Source organism: Manis pentadactyla, chromosome 2 (assembly GCF_030020395.1).
Source record: "Manis pentadactyla isolate mManPen7 chromosome 2, mManPen7.hap1, whole genome shotgun sequence".
NCBI classification, from domain to species: Eukaryota; Metazoa; Chordata; class Mammalia; order Pholidota; family Manidae; genus Manis; species Manis pentadactyla.
The window spans coordinates 158,357,851-158,385,127 of NC_080020.1; the positions used below are offsets into that span (position 1 = coordinate 158,357,851).

At 49.7% G+C, this 27,277-nt stretch overlaps 2 protein-coding genes across 6 annotated transcripts in view; both read left to right on the forward strand.

Moving 5' to 3' along the window:
* The first annotated feature begins 10,073 nt into the window (after window positions 1-10,073).
* IL36RN (interleukin 36 receptor antagonist) lies at window positions 10,074-14,972 on the forward strand. The gene is made up of 5 exons (XM_036930690.2): window positions 10,074-10,144; window positions 10,341-10,400; window positions 11,743-11,828; window positions 12,743-12,870; window positions 12,998-14,972. The coding sequence occupies exons 2-5, from the start codon at window positions 10,372-10,374 to the stop codon at window positions 13,220-13,222; spliced, it is 468 nt and encodes a 155-aa protein (XP_036786585.1). The 5' UTR covers window positions 10,074-10,144; window positions 10,341-10,371; the 3' UTR covers window positions 13,223-14,972.
* Window positions 14,973-17,947: 2,975 nt separating this feature from the next.
* Window positions 17,948-27,277, forward strand: part of IL1F10 (interleukin 1 family member 10) — a 50,133-nt gene continuing 40,803 nt past the window's right edge. Inside the window, exons 1-6 of one of the 5 annotated variants that reach the window (XM_057497012.1) lie at window positions 17,948-18,067; window positions 20,782-20,899; window positions 22,719-22,777; window positions 24,520-24,605; window positions 24,899-24,966; window positions 25,164-25,907. In XM_057497012.1, coding sequence (XP_057352995.1) covers window positions 18,020-18,067; window positions 20,782-20,899; window positions 22,719-22,777; window positions 24,520-24,605; window positions 24,899-24,966; window positions 25,164-25,438 — 654 coding nt within the window. In that variant the 5' untranslated portion in view covers window positions 17,948-18,019 and the 3' untranslated portion in view covers window positions 25,439-25,907. Of the gene's footprint in view, window positions 18,068-20,775; window positions 20,900-22,697; window positions 22,778-24,519; window positions 24,606-24,838; window positions 24,967-25,163; window positions 25,908-27,277 lie in introns of those variants that run through there. The other 4 variants (XM_036930692.2, XM_057497014.1, XM_057497015.1 and 1 more) reach the window with 4 other exon arrangements.

Genomic DNA, 27,277 nt, shown 5'->3' on the forward strand with positions numbered 1-27,277 from the left:
GGATGTTCCTTTCTTGCTGATAAAACTCAGCTAAATTTCTGGCAGTCCATGGCTTTAAAGAACAAAGGCTCTTAGAGAGTAAGAATGTAGCGGCCACTGGGAGGGGTGCTATGGCACTTTACAGCTGAGACATGTTGGGAGGAGCCCTCTCTCCCATGCATCCCTGGCCACTTTGCCTGGGTCTCACCACTCCAGCCTGGTGACTGGCTAGGCTCAGCTTCACTCTCTCACTGTGCACAGTGTCTTCCCAGGGGAGGTCCTCTTTATTCCTGGACAGGAAGAGGAAGCTTAGGACAACCTATGAGGCCTGGGAGAGCAACACCTCACAGGAAGGAGATTCGTCAGCAGTTCGCGGGTTGATGTCCCAGAGCCTGTGAGACCAAGGAGAGACCCTGAGGCCTCCCCTGTCCAGCTCCTCTGGGCCTCAGCATGGGGCTGGAGGGACTGTCCTGTGACAGGCCAGGAGGTCAGCACCACAGACAGTGAGCAGGTCCCCAGGCTTAGAATTTGCGGGTCTCTGGCTCCAGATTGGCAGGCCCTGTCTGTCCCACCTGGGGACAGCAAGGAACAACCGGGGGGACGTCCCCTCTTAGAGGTCAGTATCTCCAGACAAGTCTGCTCCCTGAGGGCCCAAGGCCGGAGGAGGACCAAATTCCTGCAATGCTCTCCCTCTGTCCCCGCCCTGCCCCTGCCTCCCACCTCACTGACCCATGAGAAGCAATTGGCCCTTTGATTCCAGCACAGGCCAGAGGCACAGCAGTGAGCCTGGCACGAGGGACCAGTAGCTTCCCGGCATGAGCTGGGCTCACGGGCTCAGACCCCAGGGGTCAAGGGCCAGGGTTTCCGTTCCTGTGGATGCGGCGGCCTCTCTGCCAGCCCACTGTGCTCTGAGGGCTCAGGCCGGGCTGCTGGGCCATTAGCCAGAGGAGCATGAGGGGGCTCCTCTCTCTAGAAAGCTGCTTCCTGGAGAGAATTTGGGTGGAAATGACAGCTGGGGCACAGGTCAGACCACTTAGAGCTGCTCAGAGAAAGGGGGTGGAAGAAATCCCCTGGTCAGGGAAAACAGTCATGAAATGACAGGTACATTTTGTGGGACTGTCCTGAGGCAGGTGCCCAGCCCCTGGGATGTCTGAGCACATCCCTGAGCACAGGCTCCCTGGGGTCAGTGAGAGCATTTCCTGGGGTTGGCTGAGTGAATTCTGGGGAAAAGCAGCCCCTCAGAGCCCTGATTCCTGAAGATGATACCCCTCTGTTAAGCATCCAGAAAAGAAAGGCATCTTTTCAAGGCTGAAGCTCCAGCTCACAGCAATTCCCTGATGCCCTTTTCCCAACTCCCAGTGCCTGGGAAGTGTAAGGTAGTCTAGAGATTGATGAAGACAGAAGACTGGGGCTTCCCTCCCTCAGAGAGCCGAAAGGGACTGTGGGGCAACATGCTCAGGAGGCGGTGTGGAGGCTTCACCCCAACTCAGTGTCCCACCCTGGGACACTGGTGGGGCAGAGATAAGCCCAGGGCCTCCCGTGAGTCCCTCTAAGATGGGCGGCAGGCTTGGGACCTGGGCTGTTTCTCCAAGGGGTCAATGGGTCAAGTGATGAGATGCCCAGCATGGAAAAGACGTTAGGCCTGGGAAATACTGAGGCCTCTCTGGGGGTGGGGAAGGGGGTGCTGCTGAGGTCACCCTCTCCCCAAAACGCACACACTGCCCGCTGAGTAGATGGCCAGGCTGCACCATGACTGTGGGGGCGCCCTGGACTCCAAGCCAGGGCCATAAGAACTCTGCCTTCTTACTCCTGCTCTCTGCCTGCATCCTGGCCCTGGGTCTGGCTGAAAGAGGGGGAACAGCTTTCTCAGAGCCAGAGCATCATCCCCACCCCCATTCTGAGAAAAATGACTAGTAAGTCAAGACACCTTGACTGGGATGTTGTTAGGAGACCTGAGACCAAGTGGAACACTGGAGTGAATACAGCAAAATCTGAAGCAGTGAAGGAAAAGAAGAAACAGAAATATTTTGATATTTATGCATGGGTGATGTAATGGTCCTTTATAAATGGGTTAGAAATGGAAATAGACCAAGAAGAAGAAAGACTCAGGGTAGGGGCTCTGCTCAGGACAGAGGCTTGGGGATTCCTGCAGGACCTGTCTCTGGCATATTACTTTCCTGAACAGACCCCAGGATTGGGCTAAAAGAAGGAAAATAGTTGCCTCCGGGGAATGGGAACTGGGGGAAATGTGTGGGCATGGCTCTGTTTGTTGTAGTTACACATTTAAAACACCCCACCTAGCTTTCAAAAGCCATAAGCAGGTATAGCTGTGACAAAAATTAAAGTCAATGAAAATAGTATTTTCTGTGCCTATGTATTACTCCCCTGAGGCATCTTTTTCTTTTCACCGAGGTGGGGACTGAGCTCCTTTTATGGAGATAAACATAGGAAATCATGAAGGGTTTATTCAAAATAAAAGCCATGGCATCTTTCTTCTTTCCTCTGAGAGGGGAACCGAATGTCTGCGGATGCATGTGAGTGTGGCAAGCTCAATTTCACACCCAGGCGGGATTTTCTCTCAGTCCCTGTCTTCCCTGGTGACAAAGTCTGTGACCAACTGGGACTTCGTCCTGACCCCAGAAGAGCACATTTCTGTGGGAGCTGAAATGGCTCAATTCCTGGGCAGGTCGTTCTCAGGCTCCCAGAGGCCCTTGAGCCAGAGAGTGAGTCAGCCCTTGATCCTGCTCAGTCCCTCATCCTGATTTCTCAAAGCCGAGAACCCAGAAGATGTGCCTTTCCTCGTTTAGAGGGAGGTGGATGACGTTGGAGGCCCAGCACTGGTGATTCAGCCAACTAGAGGAGGCTATGTCTCTATAGAGTCCAGGGCCGCACCCTGAGGAGACTGCCCACCCTTCCTGCATTCCACCTGTAGAGGATTCGCCCTTCCCTATGTTTCTCCCCCCTGGAGAATGTAATTGAATCACAGGAACTGTAGCAAAGTAATTGCTGAAATTAAACCTGCATGTATAAAGTTGGGGGGACCTTGGTTCCAGATTCTTCCCTCTGACTCTTAGGTATGTTTGTAAGTGCTTGAGAACCAAGCTGGCAGTGGCCTCTGACCTTCCCCATGATGAGCATGGGTGTTTGTGTGGATTGGTGGCCACAGAGGGAGGATGGCTGTCAACCTCATGAGACTGTGTGTCCACCAGGTCCAGGTCCTGTCTGTCATGGGCCTCCCCGGATGTTCCAGCATTAAGACCCTTTGCTGTTTTTAGAAGTTCCCTTGATTCCATTTCAGTCTTGTGTTCTCTCAACAAACCAGTGAGTGCAACCTTGTGTTCCCTAGAAGACCCAGCTCCTGTAGCAGACCCAATTGCCCCATACTTTCTATTTTTGTACATTTTTGAAACATTGTATGAATGATGGGGTTCTTCCACATTCTTGGAGCTGTCTTTTTACATTTTATCTAGTTTTGAACACATTTAAGCACGCTTTAGGCAATTGGCCTTAGTAATCACCAAATTTTATGTTTTAGAGTAAATGCTCATCAAAATGATGTGTCACCTTTTATGGGCTGATTTGACCCTAGGTCAGATCAATTAAAGAGTGGATGTTTGGTACTACTAAATTTGCATGGATAATTTTGTGTTTCTTAGTCCAGGTTAATTATGCCTCGTAATTAGGGTAGATCTGCAATGAGACAATTTCTCTGGGCATTTCCCTCCATGAGAGAATGAATAACAGGAGTTTTGGTGAGCCTTTGATGCTGACATTTGAAGTTACATAATAACAGCTTGAGAGGCCCCTCCCTGTCCTCCACTACAATCCCTTAAGTGGGGCTGAGATATCTCCAGAGGACAGACTGTACTGATACTTGGGGCCAGGAGACAGCTAGGTCTCTGGGCTTGCACTTCCCAAAAGGAGAGATGTTTTTCTTCTGACTACAAGGTGGTAGAGGGGAGGTTTTCAGAGAACAGAGTACTCACACTAGCTCCACGACCCCAGCCTCAGTGGGCTTCTCATTGCTGGCTGGGCTCAGGGATCCAGCCTACAGAATGAAAAATATAAGAACTAGACTTGCTAATGACATGGATTTAACCCCGGGGCTATTATCTCTGAGCCATTGTTGCCAGTAGGTACTCTGTGAAAAGCAAGTTGATTCATTCCTTCATTTGTTTCTCCAAACTTTCTTGCTTTCCAGCTAAAACCCAAGCCCTACCCCATCTCCATCTGGGATCCGTAGCAGATGAGAAAGAGTCCTGAAGCTAGTGGACCAGAGGGGTGCCCAGGACTGCCCTTCCTCGAGGTCAGAGCTGGAGCAGGTAGCTAGAATCTCAGGTTGTACATTTTCCATTTTGAAATTTTGAGTTCCATTGTTATATGGAAAAAAAACCCTTAATTTTTTAGAGCTGAGTTTTTAAAATTTATTATTAAAAACAAAAAAGCCCAGCTGTGCAAGGCCCAGGGTCCCCTGGGGGACCATGCTGAGTTGGATGGTCTTGAGGCCTGGATGGGGGTGACCCAGCCACAGACTCTTGTTCTGACACATGGACTCAAGAGATGACAACCCTTTGTGTGAATAAAGTACACATGGACATCTCAAAAGACGAAAACAATACAAACAAAATTGTGGTCATTCTGGACCAGACCCTGTCCTATAGTACTTCTATTTCCTTAAAGATAGAGGCCCTTTGTTGCTGGGAAGTCATTGGTTCTGGGCATGCCCACCTGCTTTCAGCAAATCTCTGCTCCATGCATCTTCTCTAGAAGATGCAATTCCCATAAGCAAGGTCATTGCTTGGTAGGCGATATCAAATCCAGCTGCGACATGAGGTCGCATGAATCAGAAGATGGTACTGGGCGGCACCCTTGAGTCTCGGTCCAGTTTGGTCACAGACTGAGGAGGTTAGCTGATGTGGGAGCACATACAGGAGAGTGAAGACTAAGGCTCAGATAAGAAGCTGTGGGATTGGTTGTTTTGGAAGGACATGATCCCCAAACACTGGGAGAAGAGACAAGCTTCATGATTTCAAGGAACAGTGGTAGGAAAAGGAGACAGAGAAGACAAAAAATTGAGCTGTAGCTTCTACAGATTCAGACTGTGTCCTCTTGTGATGTACCTGTCTCATCATCAGACTGAAGGCAAGTAGCCATGGGTCCTGTCCTTTGAGTTTAAGAGCTGAGGAGGAGGAAGGGGATTGTGGCCTTGGATTTCTACATCTCGCCTCTTGTCTCTAGGTTGGATATCAACTAGCCCAGACTGGACCCTTGGTGTCACACTCACTCCAGTCATCCTGGGTGTCCAAGGATCTGGACAGTGCTTTGTAGGATAAGCCAGGCACCGAGGTTGAACATGGCTTTCTTGACCCCTCACCAAGGCCATTACAAGCCAAACAGAGGGAGTCTCACTCTGCCCTCATCAAAAAACTCAGGAAACACTCAAGGAGGGAAAATTCAGATACTCCTGGAGGTGGTCACCATCCTACCCCCATGACCACTCACTATGGCACAGTTTTCCCCAGCTAAAAACACTGATTAACTTTGCATTTAGTTAAGTCAAGAAAGACTATCGAGTAGCTAGAGTAACTATCAAATTAACAGAGTGTGGAACCTCCAAACTTGAGGGGAGGATAAACAAAGGAGAAATAAAGGAAACCACCTGACTCAATGCAATTAAAGGCAATACAGGAAAGAGAAATAGAAGCAGAGAAAAAGATATCAGAAAGAAAGCAAAGAAACAAATGAAAGGATGGTGGAAATAAATTTACATATTTCAATAATCAGCCCTTTTAAGTTAACTTATTCTTCAGTTAAAAGGTGGTAACAGACTAGAAAAAAAATACTACAGTGTGCTAATTAGGAGAGACTTTATTAAAACAGGGAGATATGGGTTTCTTTAGGTGTCACTGCTGTGTATCTGTGTATTGCCACCATGTCCCCTGTGCCAGGGACGGCTTTCATGGATGTTCTCAGCCACCTGAAGTCACCAGGAGTGAGGAATTCCCTCCGTCCCTGACTGCTTGAGTCGACGACATTGCATGGCTTATTTATGCACAGTGCGGAGTATGGAATCAGCCTGCCAGAGTAGCACTAGCAGGTTCATCTCTTATTAGTCTGCCATCTTGGGTGAGTTAGTTAACCCCTCTAAGCACTGTTTTGCCTTATTAGGTAAATGGGGATAAGAATCTCACTTGCCTCTACTGCTTTGGAGGTAGTGCTGGACATGGTGAGTGTGCACAAACATTAGTCTTTCCTGTCAGTAACTTGAAACTCTCACAAAATATGCTGCAGTCATTCAGCAGGCTGATTTGGGGCCTTCTCCCTCTGTGGGTCTGGTGAGACAGGTTAGCATGTGCGAGGAGTGTTTGGTTTCGAACCAGCCTCAGCCTGAGGTCAGCATGAGCCAGGCCTCTGCCATGTTCCCGGTGTCCTCTTACATACCTGGGAGGCATGCAGGATGGGAGGGGAGCAGTGCAGGAGGCAGCTGTCTGGGGCTCTTCACAGCCTCGGCTTGTCTAGTCCTCAGGACAACCAAGTGAGGTGGCTATTATTCTCCTCTTGATAGAGAAACAAAAATGAGGCAACACAAGCTATCAAACCAGAGAGATAAAGTGAACTTCCTCAGGCTGCATAGTCGATGATGATACAGCTGACATTTGACACCTGCTATGCGCCAGGCACTGTTCTAGGCACTTCAGATGTATTAACTCATTTAATCTTAACAACCACTTCTGAATAGGAATGATTTTTACCCCCATTTTACAGACAAGAACTCCAAAACACAAAAAGGTTAAATAACTTGACAAAGGCACATGCTCAAAGTGACAGATGTAAGACTTCAATCAAGACAGTCTTGACCAGTGTTCAGCAAACTTTCCCTATAAAGGGCATGTACTAAACATCTTAGGCTTTGTACACTATGCAGTTTGCATCACGAATATCCAACGCTGCCACAGCAGGGCAGAGGCATCAGACTGTGTAAACAGACGAGCCTGGCTATGTTCCAATAAACCTTTATTTAGAAAAAAATCAGTGGGCCCATCTCAGCCCACAGGCCAAAGTTAGTCCACCTAAGTCTCAGCTGCTACACTGAGAGAATGAGGACCCAGAAGCATCAATGCTCTCTGAGAAATGAAATAATAATTGTGAGCAAAATGTTGGACAATTCCCCAGCTTTTTCAAAGTGATACAGCATACAGCTCATTCAGGGCCGAAGCACCTTTGTGCATTGAAGATGTCCTGGATGCCAGGTACTGCCTTATGTAATTGGGGTACACTGGTGAAGAAACTAGAGGAAACACCTGTGTGAGCCTATCTTCCAGCAGGGTTAGAGGAGCTGGTAAACGTGCACATAATACATAACACACAGCTGATGTATACCAAATGCTCACAAATGTGAGTGCTGTGGAAAGAAATTGAGCATGGCTGGGCTAATGTGGGAGCAGGAGAGAGAGCACAGCATGGGGGGTGAAGTGTAGGTCTCACTGAGAAGGTGATATTTTAGCAAAGACTTCAAGGAGGTAAGGGAGTGAGCCATGCTGATATCTTGGAGAAGAGCTTTCCAGGCAGACAGAATAGCTGGTGCAAAGGGCCTGAGGCAGGAGCATGCCTGACTTGTTTAAGAAAGAGCAAGAGGCTCACATGGCTTGAGTGTATTTCATGGAGTAGTGAAATGATGAGGACAATGAGAACCTGACTTTGTGGGGCCTTGGCATGGTGGAGACTTGCCTTTTACTTTCAGAGAGAAGTGGGGCAGAGGAGTGCCATGGTCTGATTCCAACTGTAAAAGAATCACTCTGACGCTGTGTTGTGTCTTGGGGTCAACAGCTGTAGACTCAGCCTTCCTGGATTTGGTTTTGACTGTAAGAGGAATTATTTCAGGGTCATCTTGGAGCACTGCCAATCATGTCCCACCTACAGTTTCTCAGTTCTCCCGGGAACACACGCCTTTGTTTGACATTAATTACTAGGGCTTAGATTGCAGAGTCTGTCAAGTTAAATGTGGACTACGAGAAGATTGATAAATTAAAAATGATTTCTGCTTCATAGAAAGGGTAGCTCCAAAGGGAGCAGTTTTATTGCCTTGCAATTCATAAAGCAGTGGGTTTTAAAAAATCTGAGTTAGCTAATCTATTCCACCATTTCCTTCCTGACTGATCACATAATCCTCTGTTCCTTGACTTAGCTTTGAATCAGCTTTATAATCCTGTTGGTTCCTTTAATTAATAATAATGATAAATCTTTGACACAAGTTCACTATGCATTTGTCTAAGTGTCGTATTTTGGATATTTTGAAAATTAGAATGGTATTACTTAAGGCAAATTTGTTTTATCCCAAACACACACCATGTGTGGTGGTTCTAAAATATGTCCACAAATTCTTTGATACACTACCCTTTAAGAGGTGGCGTTTAATTCTCCTTCCTCTGAGTGTCGGGTGACTTAGTGCTTTGCGTCTAAAGATTATACTATATGGTGGAAGTGACAGTGTGCTGCTTCTGAGGCATTGTAGCTTCTTCCCAGTCATCATTTTGCCTTATTTTCACATTTGGGGAAATCTTCTTAGGAACGGTGTGTTCTCTGCCTTGCTCTCACCTTTTAGCTCATTGAATTACTGTCCATCCCATTTAAAGGCATTGCAGAACAGAGCCGGTAGAGGCTTTCCATCTTGGACATCACATCTCATTAGGCCGAATGAAGCAAGAGCACTATGAAGCCCCAAGCAGTGTCTTGTGGACCCCTGTGCAATCCACTGGGGTCAGGAAAATAGGGAAGGCAGCCTGGGCAGATGGAATCTTACTTTTCTAGGTGCAATAATATCTGCTTCGCTGTAGTAGTTTGCAAATGAAAGCCTGTTTGCTTTATACCACTTTGCCTATAGACCAACTCTTTGTGGAGTTTCTCTTCTGTTTTGTTCTTTTTTGCAACTATTTCAGCATCATTTCTAATTGGTTAATTCATGGTCAATTAAAAAATTTTGCATAAGGTAGCCTCTACATTTTTCATTTTTCTGAAAGGTGTTTATTACATTGTGGCATTATGTAAATGTTGGGTTATTTTCAATCCCTTGAACAACTTGGCATTTTATTTATTCCTAAACACTTTAAGGACTTTTAAACCCATAACCCACAATTGCTTTAAAACTTATGCCTTAAAAATAAATGTTTATCAATTGTACTCAAAAAGTAGTTATTTGTTATGCACTGGCCCTGTAATTCGCATTCATCCCAGAGAGCAATGGATGAATTAAAACACACGAATTGTTCATACTCATATAATATTTGACCAATTAGGTATTGAAGAAAGACCAATCACAGGTGGTATGGACTAGATTTTATTTCCTAAGTAAAAATCATATATCTAAGCAAAGATGTTGATACAAAGATGTTTGTCACAACATGATTTTCAATAGCAAAAAAAAAAAAAAATTACAGAAAGAACTAATAATAATTGATTGCTATTCATAAATGACATTGCATCTATACAATGAAATACTATTCAATGTTATTCATATCTGGTATGGAAATATTTCTGTTATTTTGCTACATGAAAATAACAGGTTGAAAACGTGCTGGTTCAATGGTGCAGTTATGAGAAAAGCTGCCAATAGTTACATGATTTATATGCAGAGGAAAACGCGCTGTCACTAGTTTTCTGATGGTGCATGTTTTCCCTTTTTTGCTAATCTGGATATTCAGGTTTTTCTAGAATGAGTATGTAGACTAAACATCCCCTAAGCGGGAGCAACCCGCCTCCAGCATCTTCCAGAGGCCTGGCAGAGGCAGGAAGGAGGGCGCGAAGGAGCCAAGAGGGAGCGGAGGGGGTTGTCCTAAAACCTGCTCTCCAGGAGCTGCTGCTGCTCTGAGGCCTCTGGGCCAGGAAGCACCTGAGGTCAGATGCTGAGCGCTCAGGAAGAGCTGGAAAGCCCCGGGGAGTCTGCAGAATTACTGCAGAGCACTGTCTCCAGAGCCTTCCTTCCCTGGGAGAGATAATGAGCAGCAGGCGTTAGTGTATGCAGGGTGGTGTGAAATCCCTCTGGGAAACCCTGCTCCTCCCAGTCTCGGTGGTTTCAGGGCCCTCCCTTGCGCATCATTAAAAAGGCCGAGGCATCCTGGGAGGAGCAGGCAGACACCTCAGGCTCCGCAGGAGGGAAGCACATTCTGAGGTGTCCTTTGGGGAGTTGGACTCCATCCGCCCTAGCAGGACTGGGGTTCTCTCCCGACTCCAGACCCAGAACCTGCCCCATGGGGGCTGTTCACACACTGGGCGGGGTGGGGGAGAGGGGGTAAGGAGGTGGCATGGAGGGTTGGCCCCTGCCAGCTCAGCCTCTGTCTCCACTTAAGATTTTCTGTTATTTCAAGTTAGGAGAATCTGCACAGTGTGAAGCTCAAGATGGTCCTGAGTGGGGCGCTGTGCTTCCGGTGAGTATCTGAGCCTGTGGTTTGGCTGGGTCCTCTGGTGATGGGGAGATCCAGGTAGACCTGCTGTCTGGCCTTTCCAGGGAGGGAGGGCCTCCCATAGGGAGGCGGGCAGCTGGGGAGTTTGAGCAGCACCTCACTGCCTTCAGAGAAGCTCCCCCAGCCTTCTTCCGGGTGGGGCAGGCCACCTCCTGAGGGTTCCCTGACGCAACAGGGGACGGACGAGTGAGTCACCCCATGGAGAGCTGCAGCCTCATCTGTCCATAAAGTGAGCGGAAGTCAGGAGCCCTGGCCTGGAGCACTGTTGTTACCACCCACTGTGGTGAACTGATGCCAGTTCAGCCACTTTGTTCCACCACCTCCTGCTGCCCGGGGAGACAAAGCAGCAACAAAGCTATTTAGTCGATCAGTCTGTCTGTCCACTGGCATGGACTAAGCCAGGCTCTCTGCTCTCCTAGACTTAGCAACAGGGAGTGAGTACGGTCCTCACTCCCGCTGAACTCAGAGTCTAGCATAGCTTCTCCCAAACTGCATTCTGTGGGACCCCAATCCTATGAGTTGCCTAACAGTGGTGCTCCTTGATCAAGTAAATGTGGGAAATACTGCTTTGCAGCATCCCTATAAGAGAACCATAGCACTCTTCAGCATATTAGTAATTTGGACGTAGACCTTAATTGTGTTTAGCCAACACTGAACTCATCTGCATGTAACAAACTTGGTTCCATGTAACATCTGGGAAAACTCACTTTAGGATACATCTTCCCCCTAATGGGATGTCTGGAAATCAGCTGAGATCCTAGATGCAGAATAAATTTGAAAAGCAAAATGAAAGAATTTTAAACTTAAAGAAATTCCTCAATTAGTAGGGAATACATGGCCAAATGAAAGTAAATGCACCTTGATGTCTTCAATAATAACTGAAGAATCAGATTTGAATCTGGAAGAAGCCTGGGTTTTATAAAACCCATCATCTTAGTTTAGCAACAGGGAAGCCTGGGCCCCGAGAGGGCAAGTGATTTGTCTGTTGTCACTTAGCAGCAGTAATGACAGTGTCAGATGAGACCCCAGCACTCTGACTCACAATCCAATTTCCTTTCCAGTGTAGCACACAGAGGACATTGGTTGGTGTAGGAAAGGTCGAATAGGGTGACGGAGCAAGTCCACTCAGAACAGGAAGTGGTGGGCTGTCCCATCAGAGGGTGTGAGCCCAGCAGGGCTGGGAGAGAAATCTCTGCTGTTACTCCCAGCACAGAGGTGGAGAGAGAGCCAGGGTCTGAGATGGGAGGGCTTTCTGGAGCCTGGAGTGCCCAGCCTCCCCTGACTGTCACCCATCCTGTTGTTTCAGAATGAAAGATGCAGCTCTGAAGGTGCTTTACCTGCATGATGGCCAGCTTCTAGCAGGAGGGCTGCATGCAGGGAAGGTCATTAAAGGTTGGTGGCAATGCGTGAACTGCTTCCCTAGGTCTCTGTGCACCCTGTGACTGGGCGCCTGAAGATGGCTTCGAACAGTCATGCAAACTGCACTGGCCTCCAGACCCCAGCCTGACACAGTGCGAGGGGCATCAAAACACCAAGCTCTGGGCAAGGGTGAACACTGTGCCGTAGCTTCCCACAGAGGGAGGACTCGCACTCCCTGCCAGCTGCAGCCTTGGGATTCTTCCCAGAGTGCGTGTGCTCCCCTTCTCGGAGGCCGTGGGTCCTCCTTCTGGGAGCAGTGCTAAGCAGAGAATGAAAGCAGCCTCTCTACCTTTATTCCCACACGGGAGTGGGTTCCGGCCCTTCCCCTGGGCCCCTCTGGTCCCTTGGAATGGTGGGACCCAGAGAGCAGGTGGCACCATCTGGCCTCAAGCTTACTCTTTCTGCCCCCGCCTGTCCCCCCAGAGATACGTCCTCCTCTCCTAATAGCACACCTGCCCACCCAGGACATGCTTGCCAGGCACTGGGGCCAAGCAGGTTCCTCTGCAAGGCTGTGTGTGTGTGTGCATGTGACAGGAATGAGACCCTCTCTTGTTCCCAGGATCTCACAGGTGGTGGAACGATGTTCACATGACTCTGAAGGGGGGCTTATCAAGACAAGCTTCAGAAATGAGGCCAGAGGGACAAGGGGCATTAAAGGAGGTGGTCATATCTGGGAGGCTTAGAGAAGACTTGCAGATTTGGCACTGGGCAGGGGAAGCATGGGTGTGGGAAGTGGGAAGTGTCCTGCTGTCCCCTGAGCCAGGTGGCAGGAGACCACTTCCCTGGGTGACAGCCACTGAGAGGCCCCCTTCCTGCCGAGCCTGGGGATAGGATGCCTAACTGATGTCCTGCTTCCCAAAGCCTTGCATCTGGTTTCCTTCCTTTAGGTGAGGAGATCAGCGTTGTCCCCAGTCGTGCTCTGGATGCCACATTCTCTCCAGTCATCCTGGGGGTCCAGGGGGGAAGGCAGTGCCTGTCGTGTGGGACGGGGCAGGAACCAGCTCTGACACTAGAGGTGAGTCCCGTTGGGGCCTCCTAGCCACTGAGGGCCGAGCTCCCCTCCTTGCAGGCTTCGCTCCCTTTGTGGCCCTCACCCCGCCCCTCACCTGCCCGCCCCTCACCTGCCCTCCCTCTGCTGGCAGCCAGTAAACATCATGGAGCTCTACCTCGGTGCCAAGGATTCCAAGAGCTTCACCTTCTACCGGCGGGACACAGGGCTCACCTCCAGCTTTGAGTCAGCTGCCTTCCCAGGCTGGTTCCTCTGCACTGTGCCTGAAGCGGACCAGCCTCTCCGGCTCACCCAGCTCCCGGAGAACGCCAGCTTAGGGGACCCCATCACGGACTTCTATTTCCAGCAGTGTGACTAGGGCACCTTGTCCCCTGGACTCCCTGGGCACAGGCAGCTTGGTGGGGTTGGCTGCGAGGAGACCCCAGGTGACCACCCCTGCTCTGCTCTCAGGAACCCCCTCTGAGTGGCTGGACACACGGCCCCTCTCCCTTCTCCTGGTTCCCAGTTTGGGTAAATCTTTCTGAGATTTGGGGTTTAGTCCACAGTCTCTTTCCCTGTTGGGTGGTGGTACTGGTATGGAAGCTTGTAAAGACCATGCAAGATCCACCGGGAGTCACAAATAAAGATCCCGCAGGGTCAGGATGTGGGGAGTGGTGGAAATCCATCATGCTTCATGGAAACTTATCCAGTGCCTCTGAGCCCCACAGGCCAGCCTGTCCCCATGTGAGCCTTTTATGGCCACCAGCTGCCCACATGAGGTCCCATACTCACCACTGTGCAGGAGCGGGAGGGTGGCCGTAGGGTCAGGGATCCAGCCACTCCCCCTTCCCTGCAGTTCGGCTGCCATCCTGTGCTGCCTTTCCCACCTCTACCCTCGTGTTCCAGCCATGGACAGGGGAGGGCGCTGGTGGTGCGCAGCTCAGACCCAAGGTGGGCAGATCATGTCCTACCTTTTGAAACTCCAGGTCCATTAAAATCCAAGATGCTGGTGTCTACTCACATGGAAAGATGCTTGTGACATATTAAGTGTAAAAAGCAAGTTACAAAGTAGCATACCTTGTAATTCTGTTTCAATTAGTTTTTAAAGATGCCTAGCTATGTATTTTGGTGTAGGTGAAAGTCTGAGTTTGCTTCAGTTTTAGCAACATCAGGGTTGTGGTGTTACTGGCGATTTTTCTTTTTCTTTTTGTTATTTGTATTTTCTGATCGTTTTACAATGAGGACGGATTGCTTATGTAATAGTAAGAAAAATTAGTCTCGAGGTAAGCAAAGCAAACATTATCCCTGGTTGTCCTTGGCTTCCACTCCCCCAGAGAGAAATTCAAGTTGAATTGAGCTCCCTGCTGTGGTCAGCCGTGACGAAAATCAGAGAGCAGATGCTAGCAAAGCCATGAAGAAGGAGGATACGGTGGGGTAGAGTGGCTGGACTCCCCTGGGGAAGGAACTTACAGAAAGAAAAATCCTGTACCTGGGGGTGTCACAGCCCCCTGAGATTTCAAGGTGTGGGACTCAGCCTGTGAGGGGGGTGCTCTCGTGCTGGGTGAATAGTGTTCCTCCCCAAACCATGAGCTTCCAGGAACCTCAGCCTGTGCTGTGATATGGAGATAGGGTCCTTGCAGATGCAATAAGGTCTGTTAAGAGGCCATGCTGCGTTAGGGTTGACCCTAAATCCAAATGACTGGTGCCCTTATTAGAAGTGAAGAGGACAGACACAGAGGGGACCCTGGGGAGAGGGCCAGGTGAGGTGGAGGAAAGGATTGGAGGTGTACTGCCATGAGGCTAGGAATAGGAACACCAGGGATGGAGGCAACCTTTGGGTGCCAGGAAGGGGCACAGAGGTGTTCTCTCCCAGAGCTTTGGGAGAGAGTAGGGCCTTCCAGCCTCCTGAGCTCAGAACAAAGTTCTGTTGTTTTAAACCACCAGGTTTGTGGTAACTGGGTACAGCAACCCTAAGAAATTAATGCAGCTGCCAATGCTCCCCACCACACTTGGTATCACACGTTGCATGTGTCCCCTCCCACATTGTACCAGTGGAATGTAACCAATAAATCTGGCGGAAGTAATGTTATGCCACCTCTGAGATTAGATTATAAAAGACGTGATCTTGATCTGTGTCTTTGTTCACTTGCTCGGGGGAAGCCAGCTGCCATGTTCCAAGCAGTCCTACAGGGAAACCCATGCAGTGGAAAATGAGGCGTCCTGCCAACTGCCGCATAAGGGAGCCTGGCAGCAGCCCTTTCAGCCCCTCGAGGCAGGTCTTCAGATGGTGCAGCCCAGACACACTTAGAGTGCAGCCTAAGACGGACTCTGAGGCAGAACTGTGCAGCGAAGCTGCCCCAGATTCCCAACCTTCAGACACCGTACGAGAAAATTAATATCTGTTGCTCTAAATTGCTAAGTTTTAGAGCCACTTATTAGACAGCAGTAGATAACTAATACTCAAGGGAAGAGAAATAAACGAGTTTATTTTATTATGATTGGAATTTTCTCGTTTTCCTTTGCAAAATGAACATCAGCCCCTTTTTTTGCCTTTCTATTTACAAGCTGATCACACTAAATTTGTTGAAGATTCTCTGTGGCCGCAAGGTTTAGATCTTCCTGGACTACCTTTGCACCTCAGTGCTATGTCCCAGGGGCTGTGCTCCTTTCTAACCCTGGAGGATGAGAGCAGAAGCCAGAAGAGAGGCCCGGTGCTGAGCTCCAGGGGTTCCAGCTGCACCTGCCCTGTTAGAGCAGCCTGGCATGTTCAGATTCTGCTGAGGGGCTGGTGAGGAGGGGGCCAGGCAGCAGGCCTGCCTCTGAAGACCTCAGCGCTCCAGCACAGATGCAGGGAAGTCCTTGGGCAGCAGATGGTACAGCTCCTCCCACAGGCCTCTTAGAGTTACCAGGAGCTGGGCTCCAGGCACCAGTATGTGTTTTTGCAGACCAAGGTCACAACCTCTGCTCCCAGGCACAGCCGTAATCTCACACTGTCACCTCCTCTGAGAAGCCTTTGCTGTACTGAGATACCTGGTATGCTCTGTGCGACCTCTATTGCTAACTTCCCCACACTGCAATAAACTGACTTGGGTCTGCAGCCCCTCAAGTGAGCTCAAGGTCATGCTATATCCGTTTGTCTTCATGCACCTCTATAATGTTTGGCAAATGATGGGAATCCAGTGAATGTAGAATGTGGAAACTGTTTCTCCATCCTAGAGGATTCTTTCTCTCTCTTTACCCATCTGAATGCACCCAGTCTTTGGGGAGCAGCTGAAATTTCACTGCATCCTTGAAGCTTTCTTCAGGCTAAAGTGACTGCCTCATCATTTGTAGAATGATAGAATTCCAAATGGCTTGAGCACAGATGAGCCAGGCCGGGTCAGTAGAAGTGGGAGGAATGTAACACCATTAGGATTGTGGGGGGGACTTTGGCATCATGGCTGTGCAAGTGAAGAAGGGCTAGTGATTTTGGCTTTCTTTCGATTTCAGTGCAGGCTCTCAGTGGAGGCCTGCATTTACAGAGGTGCAATACCCACACCAAGTGGAGTTTGTGCCAGTTGTAGGCACCGAGGACTAATAGTGTGTCCAGAATGTTAGGGAGGGTCCCAGGACCGAGTCATAAGGGAAGAGGGTAAAGACATGAAGAAGCAATACACACAGAGCCCCATTCAAGACTCCAAGGCCTGCCTCCGACAGAGTGTACTTGCTCCGTGTAATTCCAGAATGCACGGGTGGGACCCGTGATGGATATTTTGTGTGCCCCCAAATTGGAACCAGAAGGACCACACACACTGTGAGGGTCTCTGTGACATGTGACTCTGGAAGTGCTGACACAGAGCTTGATTAGCTGTTTCTCACGGATGTCATAGCACAGATTCCCCCATTTGGAGGAGGCTGATGATGTCATATCTAAGGTCCTTTCAATTCTAGGAATTTGTTTATTTACTCAAGGAGATTCTCTGCCTCTGTTGTCTCTAATTGGCCTTTGTCCTACAGATGAGAGGGTCTGGTCTCCTTAACTATCTTTTTATGTGTTTAAGACTTAGCTACTTAACAACAGGTACCAAGTCCTGTATGTCTTTGTCACATGGCAGCAGTGTAAATGCTCAGGAAACACTCACTGACTGCTTGGTGTAATCCCCTAAAATGCTTTGGCCCTTTCTTCAGAGGGATAAGAGATTAGGGAGTGGTGGGGGGCGAAGAATGACTGCTGGCCTTAGAAAACGGAAGTCATTCCATCTCTGCCCATCTTTCCTCATCGTACCTCTGTAAATGGGAGCTGGACTGACCTCTCTTGCTCCCTCCCCAAGCCCTTTGTGGGACTGTGCAAATAGCCTGGGAGGGAGAATTACAATGAGTTGGCTGGTCCACAGAGAACACTGTGCCCAGGCTTCTCTGCCCCTTGTAAATGGATGGATGGATGTTTACACAGATGGATAGAGGGATGGATACATGGACAGATGCATGGATGGATGGGTGGATAGAAGGATGGACTGAGTTGACTAATGCTACTCAGAAGCCCCAGTGTTCTTTACTACTGCCCTACTCACACCGTGTCATGTGTCCCAGCAGTCTAGGGCACAGGAAACCTACCCAGTTCCAGGAGGGATCTAAGGTCAATGCCTTCTCTAGGTGGGTGTCCTTAGATGTTCTGTCTTATCAAGCAGATACCAGCTAATAAAACCTGTTGAAAAGGGAAGATTTCCTCCTTACCTTTCCAAACAGGGCCATCATAGCCACAGTGCCATCAGCCCCCACTCTTGTCTTGTCTTGCCGGCTGCAGCCTGGCTTTGGACATCAGAGGATGCTCTGCTCTTGGGGCCCTCAGACACATTCTCTCTTGCCTCCCCCACCTCTCAAGGCCAAGGATGTGGCCCCATGGGGCACTGAGGGAAGGTAGTAGGACACCTGGACCCAGCACTGTCTGGCCAAAACCACCAATAAGTGTCAATGATAGTAGCTATGAGAAGGATACCAGTGCCTGGCTTCTGCTAAGGTTTTACGGGTGAGTCTCTCCTCGTTCAAAAACACATATTAATGCTCCCACCCACTTATTACCCATACCATGCTGAAGACATTTTGAAATCCCGAGGCTCCTTTTCCCCATCCTGGAGCCAATTATAAAGATTGCTGCAGGCCTGACCCACCCTGACCAGACAGTATAAACTCAGTTCAGATGCCCTGGAGAAATCAGTCAGAGGTTCCAGGTGCCCAGGATCTGCAGGTCAGTGGGGGGTGGGCAGTGTTCTCTCTCTCCCTCTCTCCGTCTCTCCCTCTCTCCCTCTCTCCCCTCTCTCCCCTCTTCTTCTCCCTTCTCTCTTAACTCCTGCTGGCAAGCTCTCTCGATAACCAAGTATCCCTCCACACCATGGGAAGCTGACTAAGTCTAAGGGCACACAGAAGGATTTTGAGGAAAAGGTATAGGTTAAATCAGGATTTTAAAATATTTAGAACCATAGATTTGAGGAAGTGATTTCAGAAGAAATCATCTAGGCTAGTGGTATTCAACACCGTTGGGCGATGCTTGAAGGTTCCTTAGAGCTGCCCCAGTGTTTGTTCAGAGGTCAGGGAAAATGCTAGCAGCGTTCTGATGTCTCCATCTTTCCCTGATTTAGCAAAAGCAGGTCATATTATCCCTTTTACTTTCAGTAGGTTTCTTTGTAAAATTTCATCACAAAACAGTTTTGAAAAATGCTGGCCTTGCCCAGCCTCTCATCCTGATGACAACAAGTTGGCGGCCCAGGGGCAAAAGGGGGCTTTTCTAAAGTGGCAAGATAGTCGGCAGGAGGACAAGGTCTATAACCACCTGCCATTCAACTCCGCCTTGGGTGTTTCTGCATTACAAGCATCAATGTGCGTTAGTTCAGGCACCTGGAGGTGGCTGCAAACCATGCCTCATGGCTCAAGATCTTGTAGCCTTTTGAAAGGGGATCCAGTGTCTGTACACAGAACAGCAGACAAAACATTGAAACTTAGCAGGAGTTCAGAGTAGGGCTGCAGTGGGAAGGGAAAGGCTCATTGGACCCTCCTGAGTCAGGGAATCAGGGATAATTTGATCTTGGAGGAATGTTAATAACCATATTATCTAATGCCATGATTTTATAGATGCTGAAACTGAGGGTTGGAGGTTAAGTGATGTAACTTTGCATGTCTGAGCTATTACTCTGAGTTGATAATTTGGCAGAACTACATACTCAACCTGAAGATAATAATACTGTGTTTAGTGACCCTAATGCCAAAAGATCTGAATGGAAGGTGATGAGGGATGACATGTAAAGACATGAAAGGATCTGAGGATGCCCACTAGGAAGAAAAAAAGAAGTCATGTGCCCGGTGGAGTTGGGAGCGGTTTCATGTTCAGGAGGAAGTGACATACTCTACAAGTAAATTAGGGCCCAATGGTGGTGCAACGGGCAGCAGCCGCTGCAGATTCTAGGGCTGGCAGGGAGGTGATGAAAGCAGTCCTTGGAATCCGAGTCCAGGTGCCTCACATAGGTTGGGCTGGATTGAAGGTAGAAAAACCAGGAATACAGGCACAGGTCTAATGGTTGTTAAGAAAACAAAGCTATATTCTATTTATCAGAACTTGCTGACAAATCAGACATAGACTTGGGAGCAGTGGGAGAAATTGTGAGTGGTTCTTAGGTTTGAATCTTACTGCCTGGAGGAAAATTACGGCAGTGAGAGAAATGAAGTTGGGAGGGATGAATGGGCTGGAGAAGGAGACTAATCTGACCTTAGATATATTTGGTTGTGTGTGATGACAGGATGCCCAAAGCAGGTGTGTGTGTGTGGTGTGTGCGTGGGAGTGTCCTGTAGACTGCTGGAGATAAAGCAGGATGTGCAGACTGGGCTTGGGAGACACTAGACCAAGATTATGGCTCCAGCTGTGGGAAAGGATGAATGGCGAGTGCCTGGCCTATGAAAAGAAGTGCTTAGAACTGTGACTTGTGACTTCCAGCCTTAGGGATGCCATTAAAATGTAGGAGAAATCTACAATGGACCTGAGAAGGGAAAATTGGAAAGGTGTGAAGGGTCATTCAGTATCAAGGGGTCTGAGGGGGCAGCAGCCAAATATCAGAGGAATCAAAAAAGAGGTTTGTTTTAGCTCCACAGAAGAGAGAACATATTTCATGTGGATAATGTGTAGGGAGACAAGGAGAGGGAAGGCCACTTTTGTGATGTGCAAAAGAGCATGGAGAAGACAGTTTGATGGTGGCATTTGACCCAGGACAGGTGAATTGGAGAGATCTGAGACAGTCAGAGACAGTGTCCAAGTGGAAAGTCACTTGGCACAACAGGGGAGGAGAAGCTCTGGGGATGGAGTGTGTGGTGCACTGGGAGGGACCACAGCAGATGCTCAGCACCAGGAGCCCAGCTCTCTGATGCCCTAGAAGCCAGCTTCTCATTCCTACTCATGCAATCACTGTCTTGGCAGAGCTCAGACAGGGGGTGTCTGATATGGGTCTTTAGGAGAGATACTGGAATTTGGGGCTGGGCCAGGACAGGAAGCTTCTGGGGCCCCAGATGATCCAGCTGGACTTGGCCAGCACTGAATTTCCACTGAGTCTTTGAGGACACTGATGGACAGCTGAGTCATCAGCTTGCCCGCCCAGCTTCACACAGGGCCCTCCACTTGATCTTCCCCAGCCAGGCCTTGTCACAGCTACCAGACTGCCCGTATCTCTGCTGCCACAACCAAAGGACCCTGCTAGTTTGACAGAAGAGAGAGCCCAGCATCAAGGGAGCTTGCGCTGAGACCGTGCTGCTGCCTTACCGGGACTGGGGGATCCTCTGCTCGTCCATGTGTGACCAGGACCAGCAGCATTAACATGACGTGGTTGCATGCTTGAAATGCAGTGTCAGGTCCCACCCCAGATCTAGGGAATCAGAGTCTTCAGCATCACAAGGGCTGCAGGTGATTTCTATATTCTTCAGGGTGAGAGAAGAAGTGAGCTAGAGGACCAGTTGCAGAGGCTGGCTGATCACCGAGTCACTTCAAGTCCTGCTGAATCAGAACCATCAGCCCAGGAAGCACTGCTGAGCGAGCCTCCAGGTGAGTCGCGGGGAGGGTGTCTGTGGGAACCCATGACTCTGACAAAACACTTCATTTTGTAAAAAATTAAAACTTAATTTATACAACAAAAGAAAGTCAGATTCACACAGGAAGAATGTTAAGAGATGGTACGATAAGAACAACTCAGGATCCTGTGGGCCAAAGGTCAGTGCTGTCACTACTGGGGCAGACTTGTGTCTATGTATGCGTGTCTTTCAACGTTGTGGGTTTAAACGCAACTATGATGTACACATTATTACATTATTTATAACATGCCCTTTCACTTAATCTATTTTGAACATTTCTTTCATACAATGTTTTACAGTATCACCTTTCTTATTTACTTACTTTCTTAATGTACATGTACACATACTTTCTTATTTACTTAATTTGCCATAATTTTTTAACCAATAGCTTATTCATGGACATTTAGATTATTTCCAACTTGTCAGTATTATAAAAAATGATGCAGTGAACATCTTTATAACTAAACATTTGCACAATCCATTATCTTTCCTTGGAATAAGGGTGACAGATGAAATTATAAAGTATGTAGAAAACTCTGAGACTTTGATTTGCCATCACCAACATCCATCCAGAATTTGTCCTCCCAGAGATGGGTGTCCTGTTATCTTCACTCTCATCAACCCTGGAACTACCCCTGCAAAGCCCAGGGATAGGAAATGACTTGTCCAAGGTGACCAAGGGGGCAGATCCAGTACTAATGGCCACCGTGGCTACAATCCTCCTTCTAACCCCCAGGCCACGGAGCTCAGTGCTAAGGAGGGGAAGCCCTGCTATCAGCATCAGCCTGTCCCTCCTTGACCACTTCCTAAAATGTCCCTCAGTGTCACGCCCTCCCTCCACTGAGCCCTGCTCCTTTCTTTCTGCCTCCCTTTCACCTGTCCCCTCTTATTTTCTGCTGTCTTATTTTTTCTTCTTCTCTTTTCCCATCTTACTTGGTGAGAACCAGACCTGCTCCATAAACCTCAGCCCTCACTATCCTTGCCTTTACTTTTCTGGGCTGTTTTCCAACTCCTACCCCTTTGTGCCCTGATGGCTGTGAGTTTCTCTGCATGCTAGATTCTGGAATGGGCTTCTGGAAGGTGAGTTAGGGAAAAGCTCTTGGGCAGGATTATCCAACAGTAGGAGCAGAGCCGCATGAAGCTTTGTGGTCTGGGGTTAATACAGGAACACTGGCTTCAGTTTAGATCACTCACCCTCCAAAACACGTCTCTCTGTCTATGAAGCCTGTCCTGTTTTCCCTCTGGAGCAGAATGGGATGTTTAGATGGTCTCTCTTTCACAGTTTTGGCAGAACAGTGCAGGCCTTTCGATGTTTTCTGACCCTACAGGGAGACCCGGCCTATAGCAGGAGATGCTTTGTCTACAGCTGGGTCCTAAGTCCCTGTTAGGTGGGAGGCTGGGAGCCTGGTGACTAGAGCAGGCTGGGAAGCCAGACAGGGTCTGAACCAAGTTCCTCCTCAAACCGTGAGGCTGGACTACACCCCATCTGTCTCAGCTCTGGGAAGTGCTCCTTGCTCAACTACCTGGCTTCCTAGAGCCAGCACCACTGCCATCACAGGCTCACAGCCCTGCCACTCTGCATGCCCCACAGGGCCCCAAGTGAGGAGGTATGGGTGAGAGCTGCCTGGAGTGCTGGGCTGGGGCGGGGAAGCTTGGTGGATTCTGGCAGGCCAGTTATAGGTCAGCAGCCTGGTGAGACCCTTCCGTGCTGTGAGTGGGTGATTCAGGGGCCCACAGGGTGTCTGCCTCAGCTCTACCTTCTTCCCTGACAGCCCTTCTCTCATTCCTCTCAGCAAGGACCGTCTCCCCTGATTGCAAGAATGTGCTCCCTCCCCATGGCAAGATACTACATGTAAGTCTTCCTGGAGTCCCCCTTTCCTAGCAGGGGCCTGGGGGTCCTGGGGAGAGGGAAGGAAGGCTGAGTCAGAGGATGCGGCCTCTTCTCACCTTAGACAACTCAAGTGCCCCACAGTTGAGCTTAGTCCTCCTCACAATAACAAACAACCCTCTGCCCTGAGGTCTGCAAGATGCCAGCCCTGCCATGCCTTGCCTCCATCCTGAGTGACCCACGGGAGCATTAGCAAACCCATTTTACAGAGTGGGAAACCGAGGCTCAAAGAGTTTAAATAAATAAAATTACCCGATGTCACACAGCCAGGACTCAGCTTCTACATCTCTGTGCTCCTCTCTTTAAAAGTGTAAAGACAGTTTTGAATCCCAGTGACAGCATGTTTTTATGTTGGCCTCTGTGGCCCTTACTCCCAGTCTGGGTTTCCAGCTCTTACTTGCATTTTGCCTCCTTTGGCCCTGGAGACTTTACATACAGCTCACCACTTCATTGCCTGTGATTTTGTTTTAAACTACCTCAAACCTTTCAAGAAATGAGATGCCACAGTGAAATAGGCTTGATCTCTGGGGTGCATTTCCTCAGCTCCTCCAGGGGCCCACCCTGCTCTCCACATGGAGGTGGGCCAGCTGGGGCCTCCAGGAAGTTACAACTTGGCTGGGAAGCACACAAATGACAAAGCAGGCATCACCATCTGGGGTGTCTAGCCTGGGTTCTGCTCTCCAAGGACAGTGCTGCTGGCAGAGGACTTATCCACAATCCTGGCTGTCCGGGCTGGAGGGACAATGCCTGGTGGCAAGCCCAGATCTTCTCAGATCTTTATTTTTATTGTACAAGTACTTTAAACACTTACAGTCATTAGCTGAGGGTATTATAATTAGCTGTTATTGAGAGAGAAAAATTCCCTGGAGGCGATGGCCTTGGCCCAGAGGTCCTGCCCCCAGAAGGTAAGGAGGAAGCCTCCCTGGGACAAGAGCTGCTGATCGGCACCTTTGAAACCAGCCAGGTTACCCAGCTAATAATTAATCTGCATGACTTTGGAGTTGCACATTTGCCATGGTTTCTTCCCAGCTTCCCCGGGAAGGGGTGTACCTCCCCAGACTGATCATTAGAACCCAACCCCAAATGCTGTAATCCAGTCCTGCTCTAGCCTCACCCGGAACAGGGTGGCCACGTTAGCATATTTACCATCACTGGATTTTTTTTTTCAGTGTATTTTCTTCCACACAAAGCCTTTAGGTGTGGTCTGAAAAGCAAATCACACTTCATCTCATCCTACACTCAATTGATCCCTTTACCTAAGACAGCAAACGTCTATGAAAAATTGGGGTGGGCCCAGAAAAGCTGGGTGAAGTTTCACTGCCTCCCAGAGGCATCTGAGCCTCAGTAGGTAATTTCTCAGAATGGGCATGGAAAGGAGCTGGCATCGTCAGGAACCTCTCCCTGCCCTCAGTGAGAAAGCCCTGGCCCCCTCGCTGCCCCGAGAGAGAGGGCGCAGAGCCACAGCCTGTGGAAGGGAGGTGGGGGCGCAGCCTTGGAAACTCACCAGCCTCTAGAGTCCTTCCTCACCTGGAGGGTGAGCTGGTGTTCCCCTGCCTGGGGGTGAAATAGTGCCCCCACCCCTCACCTGTGGAAGGGAAAAGAACCCCCATATGCTCCCTGTGCTGATGCGGAGTGTGGGGGCGGAAGGGCTTGGAGCTCGGTGGTGCCTGAGAAGAGTGGCCGTCAGCCCTGCCATTCTGTCCCAGAGTCAAGGGTGCAGATCAGAGGGCCCTGTACGTGAGAGATGGCCAGCTCCTGGTGGGAGACCCCGAGGCAGACAGCTGCAGTGCAGGTGAGCACCTGGAGCCTCTGCCCGCGGAACAGCCACACTCCGTGCACCACAGGCCCTTCCCTTCCTCCAGCCTCTGGAGACAGTGCCCAGCGGCAGGGAGCAGCGAAGGCCTGTCCTAGTGAGGTGGTCATGACCCCTACAGGTGTCCCAGCTCCTCCTGCCCATGCTGAGCTCGCTGAGCTTGCAGACTGGGGTCCTCTCACCTCCTGGCTCTCTTCTCTCTTGCCTCCCAGAGAAGATCTGTGTACTTCCCAACAGAGGCCTGGACCGCTTCAAGGTCCCCATCTTCCTAGGGGCCCAGGGAGGCAGTCGCTGCCTGGCGTGTGTGGAGACAGGAGAGGGGCCTTCCCTGCAGCTGGAGGTGAGAGGTTCCGCCCCATTCTGGGGCACCCTGCAGACCTGACCCTGCATCTCTGCCCAGGGAGTGGATTCCCAGCCAGGCCCACATGGCCTCCTCAGGCGTTCACTGTCTCCCTCTGTGCCCAGTGCCATGACCCTTGCCCCCCCAGAACCTGCAGGAGGCAGGTCCCTGGCCAAGGGCCTGCCTGTCATGCCCAGCAGCCTCTAGGGCTGCCATCTCCGTCTGCAGGCTTGCCTGCAGCCACTGCCTTGCCCCTCAGGATGTGAACATCGAGGACCTGTACAAGGGTGGCGAGCAGACTACACGCTTCACCTTCTTCCAGAGGAGCTGGGGCTCGGCCTTCAGGCTCGAGGCTGCTGCCTGGCCTGGCTGGTTCCTCTGTGGCCCAGCTGAGCCCCAGCAGCCAGTACGACTCACCAAGGAGAGTGAGCCCTCGGCCCACACGGAGTTCTACTTTGAACAGAGTCGATAGAGGAGGTGGGAAGCTGGGTTCCAGGCTGGTGGCCCCAAACCAAGCTCAACCTGCTCAGGGTTGTGGCAGGTAGAAGAATGGCCCCCAAAGATGCCCACACCCCAACCCCCAGAATCTGTTATTCTGCAAGGAAGGCAAAAGGGACTTTGCAAATGTGATTAAGCTAAGAATCTCGGGGTGGGGGAACCATCCTGGATTATCTCAGTGGGCCCAGCTAACCATTGAGGTCCCCATAAGAGTTGAGATACTGGAAGACTCCGTGCTGCTAATTCTGAAGGTTGGAAGAAGGGGGCTACAGCCAACAAACACAAGGAGTGTCTAGAAGCTGGAAAAGGCTGGGGAATAGATTCTCCTCTGGATGGTCGAGGAGAAGCACAGGCCTGCTGACACCTTGATTTCAGTCCAGTGAAAACCCAAGTCAGACATCTGACCCCCAGAACTCAGGACAATAAATGTTTTATTGTTTCAAGCCACTGAGTCTGTGGCCATTTGTTCCAGCAGCTGTAGGAAACCAGTGCCATAGGCCCCTACATGCCATGTTTACTGCCAGGCTATGGGTAACTTGATGAGTTCTTCTTGGAAGGTGGGCCTCACCTCCCCGAGTGCATTGGCTCCAGAGCTTCTAGAAACAGCCAAGAAGCTCTGGGAAGAACCTGGCTCTCCTCTTCTGTCCACAGATGATGCTTTGAGTGGCTTACAATTTTAGTGTTAGTTATGTCTTAAAATTTTCCTATCAGATATTTTGCAGTGAATCGGTTATTTGACCTATTGATCAGTACCATTAATGGTGAGTTTTGACATGTCGGAGCAGGGAGGAGCGGTGAGGCAGAGGCAGGGTGAACCGGATGGGTCGCGCTTAAGGGCACAGTGGGACTCAGGAGCTGAGGTGACTTGTTACAGGGGGCGACACTGGGCTGGGACTCACCTGAGATCCCAAATCCCTCTCCATTACACAGAGGGTTTGATTGGCCTCTGAGCAGTGGGAGCAGGTGCTCTTCCTCCTGTACTGCCATTCAGCATCCATCCAACATGGACCTGGGCCAGAGCATTTAAGAAAAGTGTCTGTTCACCTTCAGGATGACCCTGCAAGGCATGTGCCCTTACCCCATGTGACAGACGAGGACCTAGACTCAACGCACTGAGTTAACTTGCTGAAGAACACATGGGCTGGACCCACTGGTGCTCAAGAAAAAACCTGGCCCGTCTCCCAACAATGTCATTACACAAATTTTTATTCTACTCTTATTCTAGGGGCTGGGGCCAGAATGGCAAACAAAATCAATCTTCCTAGGAGCTGATAATTGAGTGGGAGAAACACTAAACAAGTAAACAAACAAGCAAGAGCAATTTGTATGGTAGAGGGTGAAGGTGGTGGGTATTCAACGGTAACGTTACAGAGAGCAGTCAGGGGAGCAGTCTAGGATTTTTCTGAGGAGGTGGCATTTGAGCTGAAGCTGAGGGACAGGACGAGTGGGGCTAGGAGACATCCAGGCAGAGGGACAGCAAATGCCCAGGCCTCAAGACAGAAGGGGCTTGGTGCATTCAGACAGCAGAGAGGGAGGGGAGTGGGACTGGGGGAAGCTAGGAGAGGGTTAGGAGGTGAGCTTAGGCTGAAATTCTGCAGGGCTCTGGTAGAAATAATGATGGACAGTTCCTGCACTGGAGATTTCAGAATGAGAAACGGAAGTAGCTTCTGTGAGGTGCAGTTCAGAGAGGCCAGGAAAGTTCTTCCTTCTCCTCCCTGGAGCTCACACCCAAGGCTTCATTCCCCAGCCAGCCAATCAGAACTATCATTACAAAAATTCATGGGAAAGGCACACTTTAGCGCTTATCCACTGC

What these genes read in the sequence shown, in the direction of transcription:
- IL36RN (XM_036930690.2), top strand. Translation starts at nt 10,372, where the DNA reads ATGGTCCTGAGTGGGGCGCTGTGCTTCCG. An exon ending in AGTGGGGCGCTGTGCTTCCG is followed by an intron (nt 10,401 to 11,742) that starts GTGAGTATCTGA and finishes CTGTTGTTTCAG; the next exon opens with AATGAAAGATGCAGCTCTGA. An exon ending in TGCAGGGAAGGTCATTAAAG is followed by an intron (nt 11,829 to 12,742) that starts GTTGGTGGCAAT and finishes TCCTTCCTTTAG; the next exon opens with GTGAGGAGATCAGCGTTGTC.